The sequence below is a fragment of the Bombus flavifrons genome, chromosome 3 (assembly GCF_040668555.2).
Source record: "Bombus flavifrons isolate JBK064 chromosome 3, iyBomFlav1_principal, whole genome shotgun sequence".
Lineage (NCBI taxonomy): Eukaryota > Metazoa > Arthropoda > Insecta > Hymenoptera > Apidae > Bombus > Bombus flavifrons.
Window position 1 is genome coordinate 10,721,686 of NC_138444.1, and position 27,142 is coordinate 10,748,827.

The 27,142-nt window shown below is 38.1% G+C and overlaps 1 protein-coding gene across 1 annotated transcript in view; it reads right to left on the reverse strand.

Annotated features, from left to right (window-relative positions):
• Positions 1 to 13,461, reverse strand: part of E75 (ecdysone-induced protein 75) — a 219,768-nt gene extending 206,307 nt beyond the window's left edge. The window contains exon 1 of the mRNA XM_069110620.1: positions 13,254 to 13,461. Within this exon, the coding sequence (XP_068966721.1) occupies positions 13,254 to 13,446 (193 nt within the window). The 5' untranslated portion in view covers positions 13,447 to 13,461. The remainder of the gene's footprint in view (positions 1 to 13,253) is intronic.
• Positions 13,462 to 27,142: the final 13,681 nt, after the last annotated feature.

Consider the following 27,142-nt stretch of genomic DNA (forward strand, 5'->3'; position numbering starts at 1 on the left):
TCGAAATAAAGTATTTTTAAATGTCACAAAATTTGAAAAAATTTCTTCGTGGAATTACAACTAAAATACGAAGAGAGAAAAATTAAAACGAACGAGTCGTTCGATGAAATGAAACTACATAAAAGCGAAGCTTCCTATCATTTGGCCTTGACTGATAACAACTACTATACGCCTCGAATTCTTCTGTCTCGACCGTTGATTATCGTTCCTCAGATGCCCATAAACTTTTTCTTGCTTCGTTATTTTATGCACTAATCTTTTCTCTTTTTTTAATGCAGCCACATTCGAAGCGAAGGAATAAGGGAAGAAACTGTCTGGAATTCTAAAATAAATGAAAAGAATTGGAAGCAATCTGCAGTTTATCCGTTCATCTTCGTTCTGCATAACTTTTTCATACGTAAATACAATCATATTATATATTTATTAAATTATATATTATATTATATTATAATTAGTAAAGATCTGCAATCAGATACTTGTTCGTTGTTTATGCATAATACGCGAGTGATAAACGGTTGATAAATTAAAAATGATAACACGATTGCAAAATTTATTTTTGATAGAATATCTGGTATGAGAGCTTAATGATACTACGATTACGTCTTTTTGAGATCGTGCAACATTACACAACCTGCTTTTGATGGTAAACAAGAATTTATTTTATTTAATTTTTTAAGAATCCCACAGAGATTATATCCATGAATTTCATATAAAAAATTTAATTCCATATGCTGTCAATTTTTTACATAAATTCACGGAAAGGAAAACATAGGGGGGGAAAAAAAGCTTAAGAAGTTTTTACCGTGCCTGCTGCATTTCAAGCACCACGTGACTCAAGCACTAAAAACTTCACGTTTTTTAAAACCTTGTTTTCAACATGATCCCGCTTTGGAAAAGACATCGTCCCTTACCTTGAACTTTCGCCTATAAAACTTCAAAGAAATAGTTCCACTTAAAAAAATGTCATAAAAAAGAGGAATAAAATTTACAAGATACGCTCTGTGTCATATTTAGATACCAGGAATCTTCGATCTTATATACTACCGTATAACAACTGTATCTTTAACCGTGTATATATATATATCCGTCTCAGTATATTTACAATTTTATACCACAAACAAATAGAAACGAAAGAAAGCTATACAGTCATCGTGACATAAAAGAATGCAAATTTGAACTTCTCTTATATACTTTTGGGCAAAAGTTTAGCGAATGTTAGGATTTCAAAGGAAACAATGACTTCCTTAGATAAATAAATATTTTACGATACAACGCTGTTTTGAAAGTGTAATTAATTATTAGTATCGAAATTGTAAGTAATTATATCTGGAAATGATATTTATGATTATTATGATATACTAAATCCTCGTAAACGCAAACTTTTGAACGGGGATGTACATTTAAATAAAATCTTCTATAAACAACGGTCGTTTTCTTCTTTCTCCTCTGATTAAGAGGGATAGATTAGAAGAACGAAAGAACGAGAGTAGGTTGTTTTGAAAATGTAGTCTCGGATCCGCTTTAAATTGGGCCATGGAATCAAGAGCGGTGCAGCAGAGGCAGGGTCAAGGCGGTGCACTTCGCCGATGCACTCTCTCGAGGAGCATTGCTCTCGCCACCATTCTATCGCTTTCATTGAACGAACAATGCCGTCACGATTGACGCATTCAGACGTTCCGACGAGACGGGCCGAAGTGGTCGGCCCGTTTCAAGAAACAATAATTATACGATGGATTTACGTCGCACTTGAAATATCCGGTGCTGACAAGCCCGGAATCAAGAGATCTCTGTCGCTACACGACCGTCACCTACCAAAGAAAGACTCGATGAAACTCGTTTGCCAACTAATTGTACAGTATAATGCTTGATCTTTGATCTACCGTTCGCAATTAAGTTAATTCTATATTTAGGAAACGTTACAAATTTAATTTTCCAGCTCGTATTATCGTTTAACATGAAATTTGTTAACGAGATTTTTCTGCTAATTGCAGCGTGTTCCGCATAGTATTTTTTGGGGAGGGGGGATAGGAAGATGTGATTATTTTATTTCGAAAGACGAATTATATTTTTGTAAAAAAAGGAACATTATTTATTGGAGGTATTATGAATTTCAAACGTTTCTTTCTTCACACGTATGACATGTGAATTTTTAAATATTCGTAATAAAACTTGTTAAATTTCGCGATATTTTCACATGTCTGTTACAGCGATCTGTAACGATGCCTGTTTGGAACGAATTACAATATAGGTAGGAGAATGTCAAATTCCGGCAGTTTGTTAAAAACGTGAAAAACAAGATTCAATAAATAAAAATACATAAAGCAACGCACTTAAATTTACATTAAAATAGGCGTTATACTGCCGTTTCGATTAAAAAGCCACAAATTCGTTTCGATTTTTCCCTCGAAACGAAATAATACCTATATACAGGGTGGTTGGTAACTGGTGGTACAAGCGGAAAGGGGGTGATTTTATGCGAAAAGAGAAGTCGAAAATATACAATACAAATTTTTTTTTTTAATTTTTCCATCGAGACAACGATCTACAGTGAGATCTGTTATAACGTACGAAAAATTTTTACCAACCACCCTGTATATAGCATTATTAAATTTTTTAAGATCGATATCCTACATAATTGCAGTAACGAAATTTAATTTTGCCAGTACTTTCACCATGAAGAATTTTCATCTAAATATTACTCGTATAATCGTAAATAAAAGCGCAATTAACCGTACAAAAAAATATTCAGAAAAATTCCTTGGAATTCCTGAATAACGTTAACCACAGACTGCGTCGTTTGTTCGATGCGAAGAAGGACTTTTACTTCATACATTGTATGAAACCCTATTAAAAATACTAAAAGACACTCGATTCCTTGAAACTCCTCAATAACATTAACCACAGTCTGCATCGTCTGGTGAACGAGAAAAAAGCTTTTTTCTCGATTTCCGAAGTCCCGCAATCCCATTCACCGAGCGGCAATTAAGATCGAGTTAAGACTCAAAGAGACGGCCAAGCTGGCTGAAGGGGTGAAAAATCTTTCATTCCGACGAATGCGTTTCCACCACCGTACCGTGGAGGAGCCCTGTCGCTTCCCTTTCCCTTTCTCGTCGCTAAAAGAAGAGAAGAGAAGAGAGCCAGACAGACACGCGTCGGCACGAGAAAAGAAGAGATGTCGAGGGCTACGTATAAAGAATGGAAGAGGACGGAGAAAAAGGGCAGACAATAATGGTGGAGGATGAAAGGGAGGCCAAACGCTCGTACGTGAAGTCGCGTTCGCTTAAGCGTGTTCGTGCGTACAGGGTGTCTCGGCGCGGCGTGTCGCTTGAAACGGAGCAGAACTAGTCAGACAATGGGCTCGGGAGAAATGAAAGAAGGACATTTAAAGTCACTAATTACTTCGAGAAATACCGATTCACTGACGCACAATCGGAGGCCAGGAATTTCGAACGAGTTCTCTCGAATCGTGTAAAAATTTCATAGATTTTGTACCTCTTGTTTGTTGGTTAGAAAATTATAAATTTTCAATTAAAATTACTTGACGAATTTAGCAATTTGGAGTTGTAAGTATCGTGGATTTTTTAATTTTTTGACTAGAAAATGGAAACTTATTATTTGACTATTATACGACGAATGGATTAATTTCTGCGCGTTTATGCGAAATTTAAAAATACGGAAATATCCGGAATGCATGATTACAGATATTTATGCAAATCCATACTTTTAGAAGGATAAATAAATAAATGCGACTTAAACAAAGATTTGTGTCATCTACTAAATATTATAACGAGTACTCTTTGGCTTGACACGTATTCTGAAGATATTGTCACATTCATAAAAATATAGGAAATATCCAAATGCAAGCACTCATTGCGATACCTAGTAAATGAAACAAATCTCGTATTTAGATTCTTCATAGAGTTGTGATTATACATAATTATCTGCGTTCTATTAACGGCTCTGATAGGATTTATATGTATGTGTGATATGACACGTGTATTCAAGCTATAAGAATATAAGTACAAATAGATAATAAAGTATTGAATTTTTCTTTGAAAAATGAATCAACATTTACGTATCTATCTATTTATAAACCATTTGTGATAAAAAAGATAAAGATATTAGAAGAAAATTACAACAAATGATATGATTGAATAATTAATACTAATTAGAACAGCAAAATATACGAGATATATTCATCTGCGTTCTGACATGGGACGAAGAAGGAAACAACGTATAAATTACAAGAGACGAATAACGATCCGACAAACTAGCTGTCTGGTCGAGAAAGATCGCCGAGATACACGCCACGCAACAAGTAATTAGCCCGATGCATTCTACCCTTGAACCTGAAGCCTTCAACATCGACGTGCTCCCATATTATCGCCTATCCGCCGCGACTTTGCCATATTTTTTTCTAGCTCGGATCATTCTGTAAATTACCGTGTGTGGGACAGCTATTCGACCGGTGAAAAAAATGACCTAGCGGGGGTAGAAGGAAGGGAAAGGGAAGGGGAGTATGTCTGGACGGTTGGCACGCTTCTCTGTGACCCTGTCGATCCACGTTACACGATGCATTAATTAATCGCGACCACCCCCTTGCTCGTAATACAAATTCGCAGTTTCTCTTTTTCTGAATTGGACTATCGAAGAAAAATGATCAACGTGTACAAAATTACCAACCTTTTTTTAATCTTCTTTCGTGACAATAAAAAGCTCGCGATTTGCCTTTTTTCAAATGTAGCCATTGGTGAGAGACGATTAACATGTATGAAATTATTAAACCTTCTCCGATATTTGTAGGTGGCGTTTATCAAATAATTTCGATTTCCTGAAATGGTATAGATAGAGAAGAAAGAAGAGATTAGAAAAATCTTCCAGAGGGAAGAAGCGAAAATGGATCGACTGAAACTTTTTTCGAGAACGAACAGGTTCCAACGATTCCGAGGGCAGAGATAAAGACACGGGGGCCCTAAAAATATTTGCTCTGCTTATCAGTTAACACGACGGCGTAGCCACTTTTCGAGCCGTGACCCTTCTTCCGATCTACCAACTTTTTAGGGACTGACGTTTTCTTCCTAGAAAGATACGGCAGAAAATTTATGCGAGACTTTCCATTCCTTATTTTATTGCTTCTCGCATTTACTCTCAAACGAATAACAACATCAAATATACAAGAACGTAAAAGTCAAGTGAAAAAATCCAAATGATAAAATATCACATAAATATATGAGTAGGAAAATATGCAGAAGTCAAACGGGGATTACAATTCAATGCGTATAGCGATTAGAGAGCTAGAAAATAGATTTCCACGTAATACGCTCAATGCAAATTGTAGATTTATAGGGGTGGGATTTCGAAACGGAAAGTTTGGAAACCACTGGCGTGCATGATGCATACGAGCGACAATGCTGCACGCACTTGACGCGCACGTGCTGCCTGCATGTAGTAGCAAATGCACGCACACGGACGCATCTTGAAACGAGGACTGAAGGGTGTCTGCGCCCATGGTACACGTTGCGAAGCGCAGCGGTTCGCACCCTCTGCGTGTCAGCCTATTCAGGCTGACATTGAACTCTACGGAACCGAGCAGCTTTAAACTATTTTTAAATCGACCCAGACAAATTTTTTCCGCCGAATTTTTTGTATGTTTCCAAGCAAAATGTTAGGAAGAAAGAAGATAATTGTTCCACGAAACGTTTCTCTCAACTTTAATGCAATGTAATAACTGCGATATATTGGAATTTGCTTTGAACACGTGACAGATTTTTGGAAAATACGTCCCAATCAATTGTACACATAGATTAGTCGAAGAAGCTGAAACATTTTTACGAAATTAATTGTACTATTGTTCATGTAAAATTTCCTTAATTTATATAGCAGATTCTTCTTCTCACTTCAGCGACTAACAGAAAATTACAAAATCAGGAAAAGGGGGCTTCAGCTTTTGCTTGTCGTCTTCGCGTAAAAAAGCAAAAAACTGTGCCTCATCGATCGTCTTATAGTCTTCGTACGAAATTAAAGTCGAAATGTTGAATTTTGTTCACGAGATGTCGCTCTCCAGGTCACTGTACAACGGAACCTAGAATCGTCGCAAGACTCTCTCTTTCTCTGTCTCTTTCTCTGTTAGGTTAGTCGAATCGGGGAATACACGTCAGCAGGCCTTGGCCTCCAGTCAGCCGATAATACGGAGCCACGATAACACCGGGGACTATTTTAAAACGCCGATTTAACCCAGTCAAAATCAACATCACGACTGCCGCCTCCGCCGCCCCCAACGTGTCTACCTGCATTCTTTGCAATACAAATAAAGCTGCCTGTGCTCCGACTACCGTGAAACGAAATCCGCTGCGTTGTTTTCCCGTCTGCGGTTCGCGCAAACAAACCCACTAGTGCTCGTCCTCGCTTCGACTCGGCTGATGACGGTACGCGTATATAATTTGGTTTGCATAAAGCGCGCGTGCATAATTTATAGCCAAACGATGTGCATATTGGCTGTTTGGTAAAGTGATCCGAAAAAAAAAATTGGAATTTGGAAAATGTGTGGTTTTAAACACAAGAAGATTGGAATGTAGGTATACAGTATACATGTATTGGAATATTGATTGATAAATGAATAGTTTTTCGAGTTATCGAAATAGAGATAGAAAGGGGGGCAAATGTTTTAAGTTTTACTCATTGAAAATAATTTGGGTTATTTGTTTGTAAGATACGAATATCGAATTTGCGGATCCAACGTTTGTATAGAAGATAATTGAAGCGAAAAATAACTCGAAGAACTTCCAACGCTTAATAATAAAGATAATGGCAAAATTAAGAAAAAGTAGAAGTATTTCGGAAGAATTATATTAAAGTAATAGACTTTACAGAAATCATAGACACAAAATATTTCTGTGATGTATTATGATGCTATAAATAGTTCTGTTTCTTCAAACTTGATAAAAGTCTAGAATCCAGATGGAGGAAAAGATAGAAATGAGGAAAATTCTAGAAATTCTTTTCCCCTACTATTTGAAGAAAGAAACAGAATCTTAAAGGAACAAACATTCGATAATATAAATCAGCAGGAAAAAAAATTGCGATATTCCCCATAAAAACTTCTATTTTAATACTTTAACTTCCCATTTACTAACTTTACTACTTCCCATCGATCCAAAATTTTATATTTCTGATTAAAAAAAAAAATGACGTTTTATTTTGCTGATTGGAGGAATGAAACTTGCTTGAAGAATTCGAGTAGAAAGGGTCATTGAATAGGTTGAAGCGTGGAAAGAAAAATGGCATTTTAAATGAGACGGAACATTCATTATTAATACAATATGCGGGCACCTCCGCGATGAAACGTATCAGCGGGTTTTCGGCGCGCTTTCCGGAATTTCTCATGGCCAAGGTCACGGCACTCGCGTCATCTTGTCGAATCTATATTTAGAGCAAGCACGAAGATTGACTCTTTTTTCCTTCGTCGAAAGATTAGCACAGATCGTGAAAAGCCACTGACTATTGTCATAAGCAATTCTCATGAAGCCAAGGAAAACTGATACGCATGTTAAGTGAAACAAATGCCTCTAATTTTCCTTTTATCAGACAATACGGCGTTCGATCAAAACAACGATGCCTTCTGAGATACAATACAATACAAATAATATTTTTGTAGACGATGATTAACCTGACAACGAATATGGGAAAGCTTGGAAAAGTTACTGTTCCATATAATTCCATAATTCCCTCTATTTGTCGATATACACTGTCAAAGTTCGAAAAATAACGCTTAACACACATAGTGATCTAAAAATTGAATGTATCTCGTCGTCTAATGCAAACATCATTAACACACATTTTTCAAAAGCGAGAGCGGCTAACGAGGCCACGGCACGTTTTGTATTCTTTATCTTTCGACACTGATAACGTTAAATCAAGCATCAAACGAATCGAAAGAATCGTAATTCGAATGACTCTAGTACGTTAATTAAGCGTTAATTAAACATGTAAACCATTCTGAACAGTCTTTTATGCAAATATAAAGTTTGCAAACTAGGAAATAAGAAAATAAGAAATAGCAAGGATCGTTTTGGTGAATACGTCACGGACCAATTAACATCTTTTTGAAATTTTAAGAATTTTACAATTCTCCAAATCGTTGCCCGAGCAATTGATTTATAGAAAACGATTTTTGATTCGTAGAAAACGGTTTTTCACGATCTCACCACGTTCTCAAGAGTAGCAACTGGATTCGTTCGAACCCTAAACCCTCGTCGCTCGTGGAATCCACTACCTTTATCAGCTACGTCATCGTAGCTGTGATAACGTGCCACCCGTTCAATGTCATGGAAACGAATGTCGTATTTTCTCAACTGCCACAGACCGCCGTTTATCAAAGCAAAAATCAAACCCGACAACCTGTCGTGCATATGGAGTATCGTGAAGTAGTGCGAACAGGAACTTTCAACCCCTGGCTTTCTCAAATGAATTTGTAGAATTCGAAATTTTGCCTTTGATCGAATAAAATTGCCTTACAATTTTTAATTAGCATTATGCTATACAGTATTTAATTACTTTTAAACTGTTTCTATATTTTTTATGTATTTCCCATGGCGTTTAATAAATAAACAGATATTTAATTTATATATTTGTATAATTTGTATCATTACCATTGTAATTTTTGAAAATATTATAAAACGTATCTATGACCTATAAAACTTTACTTTCTTCAGGCACTTAAAATGAAAAATTGAATTTGTATTACATCATATTTAACATTATCGGCATCAGCATGAAAATGAATGACGTCTTAGTGAATTTCAGTTTCTTTGGGATTTCAAAATGGAAAAATTAGTAAAAAGAAGAAACTAGTAATGTTCATATTAAACGAATTGTATCGGTGTGTATCGTTGATTTTATTGGTCGATATATAACGAAAGAAACGAATTGATGTACATATGTAGATTAGAATGTGCAAATCGTGATTGATTTTTTGTCAATCCTACGATCAATAGATCAACGACCCTGACATTAAGCGCGACATGTCGATGGCTTAAATTGTATTTGCATATCGAGGTCGTCATCTTAACAAACCGGTTGATCTTCCATACCAAAACTGTTTGTTATTTAAATTTCCAACGGGACCGAGATACTTGTGAGATTAATATTATACACAAGTTCAAACAGGTATCCAGCATACTCAAATAGTTTCACTCACTTTCGATTAACGATAAATCGATGTGAATTCGAAACCAAACTTTGTGGACTATTTGATTCGATGTACCAAAAATTATAATTTTGTACTGCTTTACATTTGTCACAGTTCGTTTTATATTTCTCATATTTTAAGGACTATATTGTTCAATATTATTCAATAACGATAATTGATCTTCTTCTATAAAAAAAAAAGATACAAAATTTCACTAAAATATATTATTGAAAATAATGAATTTCTCTTTAAAAATACCTTGAATGTTGAATGAAATAAATACAATTTCTAAAATTACAAATAAAGTCTCCTAAATTCCTGTCCAAAATAGGTCTAACTTCCAAATAAAATGTTTAGAAACCCTAATAAAATTCCTAAAATACTAAATAAAATCCTTAAAATACTAGACAGAATTTCAAAATAACCTACAATCAACTTTCCATATTAAGCAGTCAAAAATGTTTTACAAGGGAATTATTTCAAATTACTGATTTCATGGCAGTAAATTGTTATGATCACAAAATGATAATGCTTCATAATTACGTAGAAACGCGAATGGCGTATAATTAACGGATAGAATGCAATATCTCTGACTTTTTGTTGTTCGTAGGTTGTGCCGTCTGAATCAATAAAGCAGCCGCGAATCGAGCAGTTCGCCTTATGCAGATTGTTTCGTCAGCAAGGAGGCCTCTGTTCATCGACCACGGATCGATTATCGATTATCAAGCAGGTCAGATATTAGCTTTCAGGGGACGAAGCCCCCGTAACGCGGTTCGTCTCAAGTCCTCGCTCCAACAACGTGTCTATTGAGCCACTCCATCGATTTACTTTCATTTTCCAATTCACCTTCGGTCGCAGTTTCTCCGGCGGTACGTTTGCCTTTACCAGCTTGTTGCCAATTTATTTTGAATTAATAACGAACATAAGAGAGGTTGTAAAACGCGTTCCTGTCTCGCGAGGCTCGACTTTCGAGAATAACAAGATTTTATGTCGCTCAAGTGCACGTGCATTCGAGTGATTCGACTCTGTTTAACAAAGTTCGTTTGTATACAACGCGTAAAAACGAGTATCAATCATGCTGCTCGCCGAGAACACCGAGTACCTCTCTTGCAAGAGAAAAATGCTCAAGCGATGGAGGAATTACAAATTTGTGATTTATGTCGGTCTTTATAATTTGTTTAGCAAAACGATGCTTCTCTGAATGGACGGAGGTGATGAATTGAATTATTAAAAGCCAAAGTTACACACTATCATTTTATCAAACTATGAGGCTACGCATACTCTCTAATTATTATACGTATTTTATTACAATTATTATAATCAAATTTATTCCCTCTCCTTAGGCAAACGGAATTGTTCGTGCCCTAATTTTTCCGCTTTTATAGACCATCAAAAAATCTGGGAAAATTCTGAGATACTTCCTAAAGTAATGCCTATTATATTATACAATCTTTCACCGAGCCAAAGTTCTGCAACGTTCACGAATAAAAACTAAAGATTCGCTTCAAAGAAATCCTAGAGTGAAATATCGTCTAACCCTTTCCACGAAGGGTTAATCATACAAAATCATTTGTTCCAAAGAAACAACCATATTTCACCGACACCACACCCCTATCAATTACAAACCTAACCTAAACTCCAACGTCGTACCTCATCGTTCTCCCTATGAAATCTACCAAATCCCCACAGACAAACCTTCATCTGTTCACCCTATACGCAGACACCACATTACACGCGAAAATCACTACGCTCGACAAAGAGGTTACATCGCCCTCTCCCCTCCCGTTGTGATTTAACCGAAACATAAAAAAAAAAAAGAACAGAGAAAAAATACAAGAAGAAAAGAAGGAAATAGAAAAGCTCGTGCATCCGCAGGGTAAAACCACGAGTATCAGTGTTTGCTTACACGCCACGACCGCCGATATATTCGGAGTAAAAGCGTATACACACCGGATAGCGGTAAGAGGGAGGCTTTTACTCCGTCCAAGAGATGAAAAACTTATTTTTAGGCACGAAATGGCTCGATCGAGCTTTGCAGCGTCGCGCTGCTGTCAACTTTCTCTGCCCGGATCTCCTACGAGTTCGGCCTTCGCGTTACACAAACGTCCGGTCGTCACGAACAGCGCAGACGATAGCGCTTAGCCGGTGCTTATCGTTAATGAAACGTACAGACGTAAACACTAAACATAGTACACTGGTCGGTACGCGAACAGTTTCTACGAATACCAGGGGGAAGGGGGAAACATCCCTGTGCAGGATTATAATAAAATACGGAAATTAATTACGGCAAGAACTGATATAACAAATTAACTTTGCGTAAGCAAATTGAATCGTTCACGATTTAAACGAAATTTCATCCTACAATTATTTCCATAAGAGTTTACATTTTTTATTGAAAAAGGTATTACAGACATAATCTATGTTTATATAATTATATAATTATATTGTATAATTATATAATTTAGCAGGAAGTTTGAGAAGCGTAAAACAGTAAAAAGGATTAGATTTGGGTATAAACGATCCAGGTTGCCTGTGAAAAAATATTTTCGCCTATGGATGATTAATAATTTGGTTACTGATATTTAGCAAAATTCTCAATTAATTTGAAATATAGTATATTCCGTACTCCATCGACAATGAAACTTCATGTAACATCTTTCTTATTCTCGCTTGTAAATTATGTTCCTGTAACTTGATCAAACGAGGGAAATCTCGTGTTTCTCATTCAAGCAGGCAATAGCGGTTTACTTCGAATTTGTCACAAGGTGAATGGACAGTGACTTGCTTCTTTTTGAAGGATGAAAAGACAAGTTTTTCCTGAGGGGAATATTTGAAGGTCGGAGAAATATATGTAACGAAAATAGAAAGAGGTAATGTATATTTATTTTGATGTAATGTATATTTATTTTATGTGTTTGAAGCAGAGACTTGAGTTGGGAAGGGTAATGGAAATTTTTAGCTATTCGAAACCTCATTGAGTAACACTCGTTTCAGTAAATGATTCTTTTTCATTATACACTGTGTGCTTATGGTATCTACATGGACTGTTCCATTCGAGTACACGATACTTCGATTGTTATCTTTCGATCGCTGGTTTTAGTTTCCTTATAAATTCGTTTAACATATCGAAATGAATTTAAAAAATCCAAAGATAGAGCAGATTACAATAATCGTATCGTTACTTGTCTCATATCGTAATATTTATAAGAAATTAAATTAAAATATTTACTGTTCAAGAACTTCCAATCACTCCCACAATTTGTCATTTCTTGTTTATCGAGTCTTATAATTTTGAAACAGAACGTTGAAAAGAAAAGAATTTCTGCTATTAACTGATACACGGATAGACCATGTAAATTCAAGTTAAAGTTCAAGGTCCGATGCCGAGATTTAAGCATTATAATGAATCTAAAATCTGCTCGCTCAGGGACCAATCGACTCGATCGTTAAGAGTAGATAATCGTGATAAAATTACCCTATTTTTTACGCACACGATATGATGTATTACGAATATTCGATAGCATAATAAAAAACGATCGTAATCGTGACGATCTACCATCTGAACCCTAAATATTATCGATATTTTTGCAAACGTCACTGTAAAAGACGCCATGATATCGTTAAAAAAAGCAGATTAATTATATCAAATGAAATTATCCATTTCTGCAGATTTCGATAAGTGAGAAAGGCTCAAAATCCAAACTTAATCACCATTTTTCGTGCATTTTTATTAAGAGCGAAATAAACTCTCGACAATGAAAAATCCGTGTTTAACATGGACTGCTGCAATGTTGTAACAAGTTACAAGAAATATTCGCCATTAGCCTATTCCTGAAATATGCAACATGCTTTTTATATCTATCGTTTAAAAAGTATTTCTAACCTTCGAGAAACTATTTCACTTTCCCTAGACGTAGTAACAAAATAAAGAGACTATCCATGTTCGAGATTTCAATACTTTGCTCCATAGTTCAAAGACTTACATAATAACTTTCCTTAATCGTCGAACAGAAAATGTAGCCTTATAATAGAAGAACAAAAGAAAGGAAAAGAATGTATAGCTCACCGAGATCGGGAATGGAGCTGGTCGGTTCTTCGTGGTGGCCTTTGCCCTCGTTGGAGGCTCTAGCCCTGGGGGGCGGTGGCGGTGGCGGTGGTCTCATACTGGACGTTGAACTGACTACGACAGTGGCTGGCGGTGGTTGCTGAGTTGGTCCTCCGTTTCTATGATTTCCTCGCATTTGAGTCTGTGGTGACATCAGGACCGTGTCACCGCGGTGACCCTGGGGCGGCCTAGGGCACCAGCCATGAAGAACCCTGATCGCGCTCCTTACTTCCGCCTGAAGTTCGGCGGCCCTGTCCCTCGCCGTGTGAGCCACGTTTAATATATTTCACCCGCGGCCGCGGGTCACGGGATTGCACTTAAAAATCTTTCGCGAACAACCGTTACGATCGGCTTCATTCACGAAACACGCAGGCACATGGATGACGATCAAAATCAAACTCGTGGACGAGTTAGCAAGATCGAGGCTTGGTATTTTCGTCGGTCACACAGTATATCGTAAAAGGAATAAAAGAAAAAACGCGTGCACTAGAATAATGATTCAGTCACTAACTGATTCACCTCGTTTGTGGCTACGTTTCACCGTATCTCCGCGCGGATGTCTCTCGAATGTCACGGTCAATGTCTTGCGACGGCGTGACACCTGCAGCGGAAGCCCTCGCGGCGACACTCCGAACTAATCACTCACTTTACGCGCGCCGCGCGTTCTATCTCCACGCTAATGACTAGCGATCACGTTTCACCGAAGAGACCGCGATCATCCAGGAAAATCGATCCATGGAAATACAAACGCGACGTATCCTAGTGCCACAGAAAAATTCCAGTCACTGTCCACTTTCAAATATCTCGGAGATTTGTCACAATTTCTGGTCCCTCATAGCACGTGTCCTTCGAGCGAGTGTCCTTTGGAATATCCTTCAAGATACACAGTTCGTTGGAAAATCACTGATGTAATATTTCAACACAATACGCCGCCTCTTGGATGCATGTATGTAAACACATTTACAATCCAGTTCTATTAGTTACTAAAAAACGATAGTGAATCACTTGTTCGAAAATTCGATTGAAATATCTCCATTCATAACCTCCAACGTGTCGACAGATGTCACACGTTTAACGTTTCACAATATCGAATAACACGTGCGAGACACAATTCCGATCGCGTTCGACTGAACATTCAAGTATCACTGATAGATCTTGGTCTCACAACTAGTCGTTATCGTACGATGCGAGACTGCGTAAAGGGAGAATACACGTAAGACCGGTCCGCGTGGACGAGAGTGTTTCTTAGCAGTTCGTCGAAAACAACAGTCCTCGGAATACGAGTAGTCAGTCCCTCGCGAGCCACCGCCGACCTTTCCCTCTCTCCCACCACCCACGCAGCGTCCTCCTCCCTTCTGCTTTCTCGCTCCCGCTTTCGTGCCAGAGAGTTACTCTCCCCCTCTTTTCGAGCACTCTCGGTTTTCCTCTGTCACCCTTAATATATACGGCCGAGACGAAGACAGCGATCGAGATCCACCTCCACGGTTGACCGCGGTTTATCGTCGCGAAGGTCTCCAAGAGCGTCAACCCCTACTCGAGTTTCATCACGAGGTAAATCAAAAAGCAACGTGATTCCGTTCAGTCTCGCGACAAGTCGACTAGCTTCGATTACGAACTGTGTACGCGACTCGCGGCCGTGTCGTTTCTCTCACTTCGATCGATAATCGATACGATCGATCACGTGGACGAGACAAACGCGGGAGATCATTACGAGAGCGCGCCCTCTATGCTCCACACTTTATCTCTCTCTTTCTTTATCGAGACACTCTTCGTTGAAAAGCGCGAGGATTAGTGCGTTACGTGTCACACTCACGGTCAAACGAAAAAAAAAGTCGGTGGTTGGAGCACAGACGGCAGTGAGCCGACGACGACGAGAACCGTCATCGGCGCCGGCGAAAGTGAGAGTGCGGCAGGCCGCGGTGGATTCAGCGGTGCATAAGCGCTCTTGTTTCTCTCTCTTCCTTCATCTAGATATCTCCCTCACGCCCGATATCTCTCTCTCTCGGTATTATCTCCGTTTCATTCTCGCCCTCTGTCTATCTCCCTCCGTCTCCTTCTGTGCGTATGTTCGTCTTCGTTCTACATAGATTCCGTCTCCCTTAGTTTCTCGCCCCTTCTCGCTCTCTATTTCGCTCTTTATCGCGCCCCTATGGATAGCCTATAGCCTGTGGCAAGCGAGCATGGTTCGACCTATAGCGTTCGACGTTCCAGCGCGCTATCCGCGTGCACTGACAGCGCACGTATATAAAGCGGCTGCTTCGCGATACGACCCCACACTACGCCACGTAACACGATCTCCCGGTGCGCACACACTGCCGCGCCGCTCTCTGTCTTTATTTCACGCGCGCCAGCTCCCTATTCTTTCTCCTCTTCGGTTTCGTCTATTGCCCTTCCTTGTTCTGGTCGCTACTACTCTCCCTCTTTCGTGATAACGCTGTCTCGCTCGTTACCTCTCTCTTTCACGATATCTTTATTTTCATTTGTTTCTGCCTTTTCTCTTGTGTTAACTTTTTCGGTCATTATCCCTATCTTTGTCTATCCCTTCTGCTCTCTTTCGTCTCCTTGATCGGATTAGACAGAGACAAAGAAGCACACGTATATGCACACTCTCTCAGCCGGAAGCAAATGAGAGGCCAAACCTTCCATCACACCTACCCTCTTGAATTTCATTCGCGCGCGCGTGTACGCTGGGACGAGTCCCGCGGCGCGTGCGCATTCATAGCGCGCGAACTACACGAAGGACTACAGCATTCGTACGAAAGACAGATACCCGGCGGAACGCGACAAGTGCGTCGCAGCGAACAACACGCGAACGTCTTTTTAAATATGCGATAGAGATGCCCGCAATTACGATAGGAGAGCAAATATGAAGACAATATTCGTACATATGCTACAAGAGCGTATCCGAACGTTTAGACCGCGCGTGTCGTCCACAAGTGCAAACGAACTTGCGCTAATGGGATAGTAGGGGTTGCAGAGGAGCAGACAGAGCTAATCGTGCCACCCACGGTTGACCTAGGCGCGTGTGCGTGGCTGATGCGTACTACACAACCGAGGGAGACGATTGCTCGCGCTGTTGAGACACGTTTTCTATTATACAACTGCGTATTTAATTGTACCTCAAAATTTCATTTTGCATTAAAACACGTTAATCGATATAAATTTTTACAAGACATTTCTAGAATAATTAAAACATTACGTTATAATAAAAGAAAAGCGATATTCTTGATTTTAAGAGTTAATTTTACAATTATCTTTCATCTTTCCTTTATATTACAACTATAATCACAGACATATCGGTACAATTGAGAAACGAAGATGATTCTACGATTTCATATTTCCAAGTTACGTTCGCAAAAATATTTGCATAGAATGCTCTTCTAATTTGCAAAAATTTGTACAGCTACTCCCAATGTAAGAGAATATCCTCTGTTTACCAAATTTACGTCGATTAATAACAGCAGCAAATGGGTGCTTATCCGTCCTATCTTAGAGGGAGATTTTACATAATCCACGGCTAATTTCTCAAACGGAATATGAGCAGGGTTTTGCATAGTATAGCGACAAGCCTGACGTAAACGACCAGCCGATAGGCAGGGGTGGCTGACTGCGCGGCCGCGGTTGCGCGGCCGCTATCACATGGCCTTGTCCTTGAATGAGGCTCGTGAACCCGACTGCCGCTTTTATCGATCAGCCCCCGCATCCCGCTTCGACGCACTCGCTATAACCATCCATCTATCTCAGTGCAATGGCGTACCTAGCCATCAGTACTCCTGGATCAACGCGGTGCTTTCACAGTTGCTTTGAAACGAGCCCTCGTACAAGACACATGTCAAGATGCAACTCTTTTGATTCAAAGCTTCTCCGTTTATAGTTCCGTTAAACCGAGATGATTCTGCTTTGAAAATGCACTGTGAGCCTGTTTTCATAGTAAGCTTAATGTAAGGTCACTCACAGAAGGATTGGTTTTAAAAAGTTCTTGGAAATTTGAGTTGCCCGGCGTGTTTTAATATTTCGTCTGATTCTATGCTATGTTAAAATTACTTTTATAGAACTATAACAATATTTTTATTATGAGAGCATTTAACTATAAAATTATGGAAGTATTTTTGTTGGATTATTAAAAGATTACATTGAATTAATTTAAAATTATATAATACAACTGAGAAAAATATTTAATCGAGAGATTTCAAGCTGGTACATTTAACATAGAAGTTGATATATTATACCATACAATATCTATGCTCTGTAAAGAACTCTATTCGAGGCTATTGCGAAGCACATTCATCTGGTTCGTCGAGAAGACCGATTGCTGAGACGAATCCCCCTTTCCTTGTCGAGACACGGAAGAATGGATTATAATAAGTATAATGGCGTAGACATTAAACCCTTCTGAATTTCGTCCAAGGATCCCCTTAAACGACAGAACGAAGCGGGCGTTGTAGGTCGTCTAGCGAAGGTCAAGGTCTCCCTTGTCGAGGATTTCAGGCCAACACTCGTTCCCGCACCATTGTTCCTGAATGTCTTGGAACACTGAATTTTCAGGCTTAATAACATAACATACGACGGAGGGATACGAGTTATAACCTTTGTTCTGGATATTGATATTGCTTATACGCTTGACGTTGAATTTTTCTCGTGGCCAAAAACGTCGTAAAGAATAGCTTCAACGACTAATTGTATTCGTTTGTCCGCTTTGTAGTCTCGATTCTTTTGTTTGTCACGGTGTACTTAAAGAGGAAAGGAATTTATACATTAGATTCTTTATTTTTTTGATGAATAGAATATCATGGTAAAAATCGTTGCTGTTTTCCGTCCGTTGTATTTGTCAGTAGAATTTGAAATTGTTTTTAAAATTGCTAATAAAAATATATCTGGTGTATGAATGAAATTAATTATTTTTCACATTGTGCTTTTCATTCTACATACCTTCAAAAAATGTGTCAGTAATTTATTTACCGATAACGGATTTATTATCGTGTTTAAACGTTCTCATTCGTTGATTTTGCAATAAACGCCAATGCTCTGTAACTGACTCGATAAGAAGAAGTTGGCAGTTCAAGATAAGTTTCTGAATATCGATTAATCCGATTACCGGTGAATGTTATCGATCTGCGATATATTAAAATGATCGTTCAGAAAATCGTGCTACCTAAATCTATTTATCTACGATATCGTGCAGCGTGTTGTATTTCTACGAGTCGATATTCTTCCAAAGAATCCTGTATCTACTTGCAGAGTGCGCATAATGCGCCCCGTTCGTTGCCCATTCTCACAGGGGGTAATCTACGTGTGGTGGCTGGCCGCGAGTCTCGCGACCAACGTATTACGTGGCCGAGGTCGTAGTTGTTTAGATCTAGATGAACCTGAATCATCAAACCGGTCTGAATGTAGTGCGCGGCTGGCTGTAGTCCGTGGTATGGCTCAGCACGACTCTCGTTGGATTAGGTTAGGGACGAGACGCGTTATAGCACGCATGAGTTAGAATAGAGAAGGAGCGACGAGTGGGGCGAGCTAGCAGCGAGAGGGAAAGAGCTCAACTTGATGAGATAGAGACGACGACGTGGAGATATTTCGAGAGATGGAGAACGTCTGGTTGAGGAGAGGAGCGGACGAAATGATAGAGAATGATAAAGAAAAGAGGGGGAAGCTGATTTGACGAAAGTGAAATAAATGGAAAGGGAGAGTTGCCGAGAAAATTCAGAGATAGATGCGTAGGGGAGTATACGATCTAGATGCGGAGTAGTCGAGTGTAAATAAGAAAAAGGGATGTCTACTTTTCTACAGTGAATCATAGTGTTTTTAACGATAATCGATTAACCCATTACGGACCAAGCAGTGGAACGATACATTAGTAGACTCTTTTATGCAAATCTCTACATTTATGAACACAATTAGAGAGAGAGAGAGAGAGAGAGAGAGAACTTAAGCGTAGATTTATTTTACATACTAGATATTGTATCGAGTACTCTACTTTGAATATTTTGTATTTATGGATTCTATGCACTTTCGCAACTTTAAATATTTTCTAAATGCATAACAATTAAAACCTAAACAAAGTAACTTATATACTGTTAGCAAGAAAAGATATTAAACGATTCTCTTTCACAATCGCAATAACGAAAACTGGCTCTGATAATGTAAATTGATAAAAAAAGGTTACAAATAGAATGTAACTCTAACGTGTGTCCTTAAAGGGTTAAGAGCCGCGAAAAAGAGAGAACAGGAACGAAAATAGTCCTATAATTAAAACGGGATAAAATGTCTGGGACAAAGAGGAACAGTTGGGTGAGACAGCAAGGTCTTCGAAGGAGGTCCTCATGTTCGGTCTATTTAGAGAATACCTCTGCGTGCCTGTTCACTTTCAACCGATACACTTCGTCTCTTCGACGTCTAGCTATTTTAATAACCCTGTGTCGTCCGTAGCCTTCTGTAATTCAAAAAAAGATACACTAATCCCCTTCAAGAATGCTCCACAACATATTCAGCGAAACTCTCAAAACTATACGTGCCATAAAATTCAAATATACGTCATAAATATTAGAGCAGTTACTGATGTTTAATACTATTAACTATTATTTCATGTTGCTTTTAATTTCTATTTATTGTACTATTGTACTGTTCGAGTAAGTATAATGAGTAATAGTAATGACCGGTAGTATATACATTTCAAAAACGAATTAATTCACGCACCATCCGCTTTAACACGCTTTAAACATCAGAATTTCATTGAAATCCGTACGTTCGTAACCGTAATCTAAACATCTTCCAATGAACGAGATCAGCTTGTGTAACTTGTTTGCCTGAAACTAGACTTTCACCGCGCTTAAGCTACTTTCTATGTTATGCTGCGCCAATCGGTCGACGAGTCTACACTGCCAGCTACTAACAAAATCACGTTTACGAAGCTTCTGTAAAAAGTCGACCTTGGCCGATGAATTCACACGAGCATAAATCCTGCCTATCCCAGGAAGACCGGGTCCAACATCCCTGAAATCGAGGTCGGATTACACAATCAACAGCCTCGATCGATCCCTCGTTGAAAAAGAGCGCGTTAATGTGCCCGGTTTTGTAATTGTCCCGAAAACATCGACTTTAAGAAAAGGAATTAACGATGGCCATCAGTGGACGTAAGGAAAGAACACGAGACTGGTTCAAGTTCATGTAGCTGCGGGGCTTTAGCTGGGTTCCAAGGTCAACGGAGAAAGCCTTCCTTGTTCGTGGTCTTGTTGCCGATATAGTGTTCGGCTACCCGATACCGCGCATACTAGATTCACTCGGTCAGAATGCCTTGAAGAGCTAACCCAGACTTCGACTATATAGGTCATCTTCTAGCCGAGTTCCCTTCGAGGAACCTAAATACACGTACGTCGTTAGCTTCGTGTCTCAAATTTTTAGATTTGTTATACACGTATGTGTCATATATCTGTTGCAACTTCCTATATAGTAGAATGCGGATTTTTATGCATTTATGGGAAATTTAAAAAATGCAAAAATACATAGAATGCATAGAGTACGTACAAATATATCAAATATTCAAAATATAGTCGTTATAATACTCAATAAATGAACAAGTATTTTCCCAGGTTCTACTATTTTAGCTGTGGTTACATGTATCAGCTTAATTTCTCAGTTTTTCAGTTAATTCCTTTAGACTTCGATATAGTTAAATACGTCGCTATCTCCGCTTTTTCATTCTTTTCATTTGCTATATGTGCTAGCTTGATTTCTGAGCTTCCTAGTTTAATTGTACATACCAATGGCACTGTTGGTTGGAGTGGATCAGATAATCTGATTAATCAAACTAACGAGCTGTATTTATTTATTACTTTCTTTCTTACGAGTCTAGCTTCACGGATCGTTGGCTTGGTAATGGAGAATCAGAATTGTTTTTGATTCTCGAGAGTTACCATCTTCTTAGAAATAGAATAACTGTTCTCCAGAGTAGCATACAAGAAGTTTGTATTTTTAAAAGAATTTTTAAGACAAAATCTTTCATAATGAATACGCGTCACCTGTACTCACAATTTGACATACCTTAACTACAAAACTATCTTTCTGAAACCTGCAATCTCATCTAAGAAATCCATATTCTTGTGTCTCCGATAACAACAAGACTCTCAGGAAATATTTATAACAAATACAAGTCTTCTCTATTTATATTTCGAAACCACATAAAAACCTTTTAGAATCACATTTAAGAAATTTAGATGCTTATTTCAAGTCCAAAAAATTGGAGATTCAGAACAACCCAAATATGTATTGTATACCACTGAGAGCGCCGAGCGCCTTTTCATGTTTATAGAAACACGATCGCTTGCGGTTGATCGTAAACACGCTGAATGCTTTCACCGGATCGACAAAGAAAGAGAAATTGAGTTCGAATTCAGCGCGCGATGGCGTCACGCGAGGGAATTCCGCTGGTTCGACGACCTGGTGCTGGCCTGACCTGGACCGTTCTCCACTTTCGTTCTCCGTTGGGAGACCCGCGGTATGGCGATCGCCCAACGAAAGCGAGACACCGTGGCGAGAGTTTTAGAAACCGGATCGCGATCAACGGGGGTCCTGAAAACTGGGCACGAGGCCGGGTACACCGTCGAGAGCGAGCGTGAGAGTCGTTTAAGAAAGCGAAACTGTTTCGCCGGGCCGCAACTTTCCTCCGCTATCACCTTCTGGCGCCGCCAAACCCGAGGTGAAATCGCGAAACTTCAACAACCGCGGGATCCTTGATACGACCGGTCTTCGTCCAACTTGCTCTTGCCTGCGAAAGCGTCGCGTACTTCTTTTTATATTAGAAATTGTTTTTATTTTAAATCCAAGATCAATCGATAGTGGATTGACAAGTAGATTCTGGATACAGATAGAGATGCGTACAAATTTATACTTCTATGAACACGGTAGAATATATCTCACACACAAAAGCTAGACAATATCCAGTCACTTTTAAACTCTTTGTTCCGACCAATTAACCAACTATCAAATAATTAAATTAAAATTTCTATACAAATTCCCACCGTTATTGCTGAAACTAGCGATTTTCCTCTGTATAAAATCCAAAAATCCATTCTGACTCGAATCAACCATCGAGGAACCAAATCCAAATTCACACAGACCACTCTATTTCGCATACACAAGCTTACTGTACACAGTCAATCGTAAACTATTTGCTCTACATAATCAACCGTCGAACAAGCAAGTCGAAATTTACACAAATCAGCTTACCTCACAGACGATACTCTATCAATCTCAAACTGTTCGAACCAATTAATCCACCAAACACTATAAGTCCATGATATCATAATGAAGCTTGCGTTTCCTCGATATACATGTTGTCTCGAAGCGACGAGCGAATTCTCAACGAGGCCGCCGTGACTCTGGGCAAGTTGGCCTTGAACCTGGTGGTCGAAAGTGCAAGTGGATCGGCCGAGCGGCGGAGCGAATCGAGGCAACGCGACGCGTCGGAGAAAAGAGAAAGAGAAAGGGGCCAGCCGGTGTGCACGCGGCCCAAAGAAGAAACGGTTTTTGGTCGCGTTCGACGAAAGTGAAACGGCCTTCGAGAGAACGAACGCTCCGACGTGTATATGGGCGCCATTGAACCAGTGACCTTCATACGAGAACCGGTCTTTGTTCACGGTCTCTTCGCGAGCCACCGACCTGATCTACCCTCGCCTCGCTAGCCTCCTTTCTAGACGACGCCCCATTTGCATATATCGCAACTTCGATCGGGATTTTGCACGCTTCCTGGACCAATTTCGTTTTGGACCGATGTCGTTTTATTGTACGGGTGACAGAATTGATTAACACGTTCAATACGCGCTGGATACGTGTATCGAAGAGAAGGCAACTGTTCAGTGACGAGGGCGATACATATATCGATATTTTTGTTATATTTCTCAAGAATTTAACTCGTGCTCTAATCATTCTTTAAATAAAACCGTTTAAAGTAAAGAATCGTTTTTATTTTTTTTTTTTTTTTTTTTTCGTCAAGGAAGGTAGGAATCGTAGAAATCCTTGTGTATCGAATGTGTTAATCGATCAACACGCCAGTTATTTCTTTGGTTCTTAATTCTTGATCAGTTGTGCTAGTTTCTTCTTCATATCGCACATGTATTTCAAAAGTGTTAAGACAGGTATTAGAAGAATATGAATAATATTGAGAGTGGAAAATTATACACAGTTTCAGGTTAGATTGTACGAGTAACATTGTGAGTAATATCACGAGTAAGATAAGATTTTTTGAAGCAACATTCACGTTTTAGGGTGAATGTTTTTATTCTTATTAAGCTTCATAATCCACCTATCTTACGTGTTGCAGTTTGTTTCTTTTTATCGTTGCTCAAATAGGTAAAACTACTCGCTACAACTTCACGGTTAAATGCATCGAATATGAGAGAAGTACGTATTAAGAAAATAATTTTGCGACTCAAATTATGTTAAATACAATTAGATTTATAAAAATTAAAATTTCTTAAAAATAAGATTTCTTCAGAATTAAATCAAGTATTCTTGTTTGGTCATTTTAACGACTTTCGTGTACGAATATTTAATTTGATTCATTTATTATATTAAAATAACACGATCTTATAATTGTCGTTTTAACAAAAGGATTTAAAAATACGGTTAGAATAAACGTTATTAGCTAAATTAGAAATACCTCTGATAGAAAAAGCTATGCAGTTTCAATAACCATATTTTAGTAGCGTTAAATAATCCTTCGATAAATACCGAGACTTCGGTCCAATAATTAGAAACTGCTTTAAGATAAAAAATTTTAAAAAACGATGGAAAGCCAGACGCAGCACAAAAAGTTATCAGGTTAACGAAGAGTTCACATTTTTAAAGTTCAAATTCTTTTTTCCCTCCATATGTGTCAATATGCGAATCTTATCGACCGTAGAGTTTTTGCTAAAAGCCAGTATCGTTAAAAAAATGTGAAAAGAGGAAATAAAAAACAGGCAGGGGAGGAAAAAAGCAGAGAAATTGAAAGGAACCGCGTGCTTCTTATCGATAAGGCGGGAGAAATTCAAAGGCAGGGGAAGTTTAAGTGGCATGGCTAGCGGAAAAGCCATGACCTGTCTCAAAGTAAGCGTGATTTCTGCGTTTCGTGACTGTGCCAGGCGACTCGCGTGTCTCGGAATGAATTAATCCGGTCGCTTTCACTCTTCGAGGCAAGAAAGTCGCGCGATCCACTTGTGTACCCGTAGAAAGAGCTTTAGCCTGCCGTGAAAATTAGTCATTTACATAACTTGTGAAACACTTTCGCGTGAATTTCGCGATCATCGACCACGATATGTAATCGCCTGCAAAACGTTTTTCACTTATTTCTTATCTTTACTTTTTTAACCGAGGAGCACTGCCGACCGTTGTTTTCATTTCTGCACGGTAAACTTTCTAGTCTCCAGAGTCGGCAAACTTTGCGTTGTTGACTATAGAATGATTCAAACTACAAGGTCTATTAGAACGTACAACTTTGAGTGTAACGTGTGTAGTTTTAGAATTCTTTCGTTCCTCTCTGTAGACTTTCCTATGAGTTGAAATATTTTTAATTCAGCTTCTTAAAATCCACTTTATATTCAAAGATCCTAAATTTTATTTCTAATGGCAGATTATTTATTTAATGCGAAACTTAGGAATTGCACTTTCAGTTGTAGAAGGCTATAATATTTTGTTAAAAAATCGTTAATTTTCGTCTGAATGATATTTAATTCGAAAATTGTGAATTTGAATTTCAATGACAAAAGACTGTGATATTTGCAATATTTTCAGTCTTAAAAATGCTTGTACTTACAACCAAACTAATAACAAACTGATATCATTCCCTCTCTCTATACTTGTAGTAAACATTGAAACTGTTATTCCCCATATGTATTTCTTTTCTTCTTGTACGCGCAGATATATCTGCCAGTACCGGTTCACCGCATTCATGGCTCGGAATACGATTTAATCGGAAGATTAATTTATTCTTACACGATCGTTGTTGTTAAATCTCTCGAAAACAGTTGCAAAAACTTTTTCAAGTAAATATAAAAAGAGTATTCCTAACTTTGCATAGCTGTTTCAAGGTTAAAATCCCATGCCTTTTACAACAAATTATAATTGTTTAAAATTCGAGCGAAGTGAAACAAGCTAATCCTTCCCACAAATATTCGTTTGGATTCACAATACAATTTAATGCCGGCTTATAATCTGTTTTGCAAATTTTAATCAAACGACAATGACATTTTCAATTGACGACAATTTTTGACGAAATAAAATATTATATCAAATAAGATTTAATACTAAGCCCATTAAACGACAAATTTTTTTGAATTAATAGAAATAAAATACAACTACAATTCTCAGAATCTCTAAAAATAAAATTACGATAAAGTTAAGGTAAATAATATAGTGACGAGAAGATCTAGGGATATTTCCCGAGTTACAGGATAATTTGTACAAACTGTACGAGTAAAGGAGAGCAAATAATACCGTACACGGCAGTTATGAAATTATCACGACTTACAGACGACACTGTAAGCCGGTTCGTATCACCCGTGATAATTTGTGTTAGCATTGAGACAGAGCACGGTCGATTAGAGGACGATCCCCCTGATTCAGATATCATATCTACAGACGCGAATGCACCTCATGTATCAACGTTTTTGTTTCCTTAACCTCATAGCCTTCATCGAGAGTGATGAGAGAATATCTTTATACAGAGTGTTTCAAAATTATGCATACGAACGTATTTGATTAATAGACAAATATGACTCAAAATGGAAATAACCTCAGATTAGAATAATCCGTGATTCGGTAGTATTTTTCGCACTTTCTTTTTATAGATAATCATAGAAGTTATAGAACATCTATGATTTGGTATTTACGTTAGTATTTATTAATATTTTGCATAAAAAGTTTCAGTTCTTTTACGAACATATTTATAAAAAAAATTATGACACTTATCAGAATTACACCTTTACTATCGTATTATTATTAACGTGTAATATTATACGTATCATATCTTTTCGGAATTTCAGTATCTTGTATCATTCAGTATATTTTATTTCGATCTGTCTTTTATTATAATTAAATGAATTGCTGGCTCTGGAGAAAAAAGTAAATGATCAATCGAAGTATGTAATTACAAAGCGTATAGTTATACTTCTTTTAACCGAAATCTATATTTTTGGAAGGAAGTATCGCGGTCGACGATTGATAACGACCTACGGCAAAATCGAACATCAATTGAAATTCGTACCAGCGGATCATCGCATTACACGGCGATATCTCGATCAGCCTCGTTTGACATTGAACTTCTTATCGACCTGTCTGGCGTTGGAGTTTAGTACTCGTTCAAATATATTTAATTTGTCACGTTCCCACTGACACGTTCTACAATTTCCTTTAAATCTCCAAGCCCAATCAAAATATTACCTACATTTTTTTCGTTACCTCCATTCTACTTCATATCATCTTAATTTCGCCATCGCCAATATTCTACCATATTTGTAAAATAAAATTATCGTCGATTAGTATGAAAAATTACAATATCACATTTATTTAGATTTAATAACATATTTACCATGATTATATCATTGCTGGACCTTTAGCGATAAAAATGAATTTTATTTTAATTTTTTCCTACAAAACTCGTATATTAGATTTCGAACAGCAATGAAGGAAGGTAGTAGTAAAAAAATAATAAACAAAAGATTGAAGATCAGAATAATTCGATGTGTTTTTAAAATATTACGCATCAATTTCCTCAATTGTTTTGGGCTGACGTCATTTCTCCGATGATTGTTCAATCGTCACGTGCAATCGCTTGTCGGTGACATTGAATTTTGGCAGAACCCATTGTTACTGGGACG